Genomic DNA, 3,067 nt, shown 5'->3' with positions numbered 1-3,067 from the left:
TAAAAAAATAATTAAAAATAAATCACTCCCTTTCTAAAAAAAACCCCAAACAAATTCCAGCCTTTATTTGTATGTAAATACACAAAGCTGTTTCAGTACACACGCCTTCATCAGAGAATAAAAGTCCATGAACACAGAATCGTTTCTAGTGGTATGCCCCCAGTAGGGCGGTCCAGATATGGTGTTACACCAGTCGCAAGCTACCACCTTATGGTGAATGGAATATTCCACCAGTGAATGTTGTTGTTTTCTTTTTCTTAAACCTATTGTTCAGTGGGAATGGTACACTGGTGATATGGTGATAAACTTTTCATATCTTTTTAAATAACCTCAATTACAATATAAACTGTCTTTGGAGTATAGCCAGGTGAGAATATATTTATTGGGCTGCAAAATCATTAAAGATCACAAAGTGACATACATGTGTTACCAATAGAGAGTTCTAGTACATGCCAACAGCTTTCATCTGAAGTGGCTTACAAAAATTTTCCGTTTTGGTAAATTTCAATGAGTCAGAAGACGCTGACCAGTAAAGGGGATTTGAAATGAAATCTGAGGAAATGGTGTCACATTTTCAGGAACACGGATATAAAAACACTACCCTGCAGAAATCGTAAACTATAGCCTTGGACAGGTGAATGTTACTACACAGTAATGCTCGGAAACCAACAGAAGATAATTACTATTTGTGTCTACATGTATTACAGAGGTGTGTGTGTGTGTGTGGGGGGGACCCCAAATAATTTGTAGGAATTAGAGTATTATTGAGAGTGAGTGATGATCTAATGAGTCAAATCTTCCCTGAACCACCCTTAGTTTCAGAAGATCTTAGATTCTGTGTCACAATCCGGTAGGTGAAAGAGATCCAAAAAGAGAGTTTTTCAGAGAGTCTGTTTTCATGGATTCAAAAGACAAAAATGCATAGAAAAAGCCACACTTGCCAAAATACCTGTGTAGATGTAGCCTAAAACAAGGTGAACAAGTTTGGATATTTGCTTTTTTTTTTCACTTGTCATATGTTCTCAGATTCTTTCTCATCATGTTAAATATTGTATTTCTGTATGCAACTAATATTTTTTTTTTAAAATATTCACTATTCAAACATTTCTCTATACTTGTCTTGCAGCTTTACCATTGAGTTATGGCCAGTGTGGTCCTCCTTTACTCCACTTATTTGATTCACACAGTTCATCGGTGTAATTATATTCATCTCGCAATCTTTGTGTTGCTGTTTTTTGCTTTGTTTTGGGGGTTGTTTTTTTTTTGACTGCTATAAAGATTTTAATTTTCATTGTCTTTTATCAAACAACTGAGATTGTATTGTTTCTGTTTTAAAGATACTAAAGGTAGTACTAAAGGTAGTACTAAAGGTACTAAAACAAAAAAAAGCTGCACAGTGCATTATGTATAGTAAAATGATTGTAAATAAAGATTAAAACCATTCAACTGTCTTGTTTGTTGTCCAGCCTAATCAACTCCAATTCACTACAGTGTTGAGTTTTGTTTGTGGGTGGTTGTTGTTGTGGGGGGTTTTTTTTTTGGTTTTTTTTTAAGAATTTCTTTATTTTCTTTATTTACCTTCAGACGTTTTTCTTTGGAGACTTGCTAGGTTTTCATTTAAATTAGTCCAGTCCTTGTACCTAACAGTTTTTAGGGAAGTGTTGTTGTTTTTTTGGTTCATTAAGCTACTTTGCACTGACCGGTGAGTCATTCGACTATTAAAAAAAAAAAGCATCTAACTCAAGGGAGTCTTGTGTCTAGTGACGCTGGCCGTCTTGCTAAAGAAAAATGTAACAAATTATATATCTATGCGCTTTGTTGCCAGCAGCCTGGCACAATATGGAAGTAATTAAATCCAATTTCTTTTGTTAAATCTATGAAAGATGTCAAAAATAACAGCTTGACAGGCATGAAATAGTGTTTTTGCATGTGAGATATTTCTAGAGATATTGGCTGAAGTCTGTGTGCAATGTGTCCTTAAAAATTTTCAGAAGCTGGGGAAGAGGAGGACAAGACAAATCATCTCATGCGCCACAATGCTGACATGTTAGCTGAGCAAAATGACATTAAATTGGCTCCACTGTAGGCTCCACCTACTTAGCTTGACAAAGTTGCATTTTATTTTTAACATTCCTCTACTGATTAGTTACCAAAAAGTTGCAAATGCTTTCCTACTGCTTGAGGGTGTTGCACACTCACAACCACTCCTTATTGCAAGACAATTGTACAGGTCACTTGACAGGAGGCAACCTTTTACTGTCTGACATGGATTGACTGAAATGACTCTGATTGTTCAAGGTTTGCAAATAATTGCTGTCTAGTTTATAAATGCAAATTGAATCAGACAGCAACAGATAACAACATGTTGTCAATCTTTGCCATTGAATACAACTCCAGGGGACTCGGCTCACTGCCAAATGGTTGTATTCTGGTTATATTCCTATGGAACAGGAAGTTGCAAACTTAAAGTGTAATAAACCTAGCACAAAAGGTAAGGACAGGTGTGTTTGGTCTATTCTTTGGTTTAACAATGCTTCTTGGCAATAAATCTTATACTACTGGAAAGCCTGTTTATTTCCCTTGTAAGGAAATTGTATTTATGGGTTGAGCAGCAGAGTTGAGTATGTGTTATGCCCATGAAAAACTTGCCATTTCTTCTCTTATTCTGCTATTGACTCGTTTGTCAACACCTGGAGTCGGCACCTGTCAAGAAGAGGCTTTGAAGTGGGCGCCCAAAGAAGACGACACCACAATCGTTTCCTCACTCAGCCTTCCATATGCTACTGAAATTTTGTTAAAGGAATAAATTGTTTAATTGCCAGTATGTCTTGTTTCTTCATCCATTTCAATAAACAACACCTAACAGGAGTCAATAGCAGAGCAAGCTGTTTGGCAGGGAAGATTTGGCAAGTTTTCAATGGATCCTTCCACATACTGAATGCTGCTGCTCAAACCACAAATGCATTTTCATTAGAAATGTGGCACCATTTAAGGGAAAACAAACAGGCCTTCCAAAAATATGAGATTCAGTGGCAAGAAGCATTTTTACAACAAAGGCACAAACCAG

The 3,067-nt window shown here is 36.4% G+C and overlaps 1 protein-coding gene across 2 annotated transcripts in view; it reads left to right on the top strand.

Moving 5' to 3' along the window:
• Positions 1–2,821, top strand: part of tmem128 (transmembrane protein 128) — a 13,611-nt gene extending 10,790 nt beyond the window's left edge. Inside the window, exon 4 of one of the 2 annotated variants that reach the window (XM_026168609.1) lies at positions 1,992–2,821. In XM_026168609.1, coding sequence (XP_026024394.1) covers positions 1,992–2,043 — 52 coding nt within the window. In that variant the 3' untranslated portion in view covers positions 2,044–2,821. Of the gene's footprint in view, positions 1–1,126; positions 1,269–1,991 lie in introns of those variants that run through there. The other variant, XM_026168608.1, reaches the window with a different exon arrangement.
• The last annotated feature ends 246 nt before the right edge of the window (positions 2,822–3,067 follow it).

The sequence above is a fragment of the Astatotilapia calliptera genome, chromosome 5, assembly GCF_900246225.1.
Source record: "Astatotilapia calliptera chromosome 5, fAstCal1.2, whole genome shotgun sequence".
NCBI lineage: Eukaryota > Metazoa > Chordata > Actinopteri > Cichliformes > Cichlidae > Astatotilapia > Astatotilapia calliptera.
This window is presented reverse-complemented; position numbering and strand designations above follow the sequence as displayed.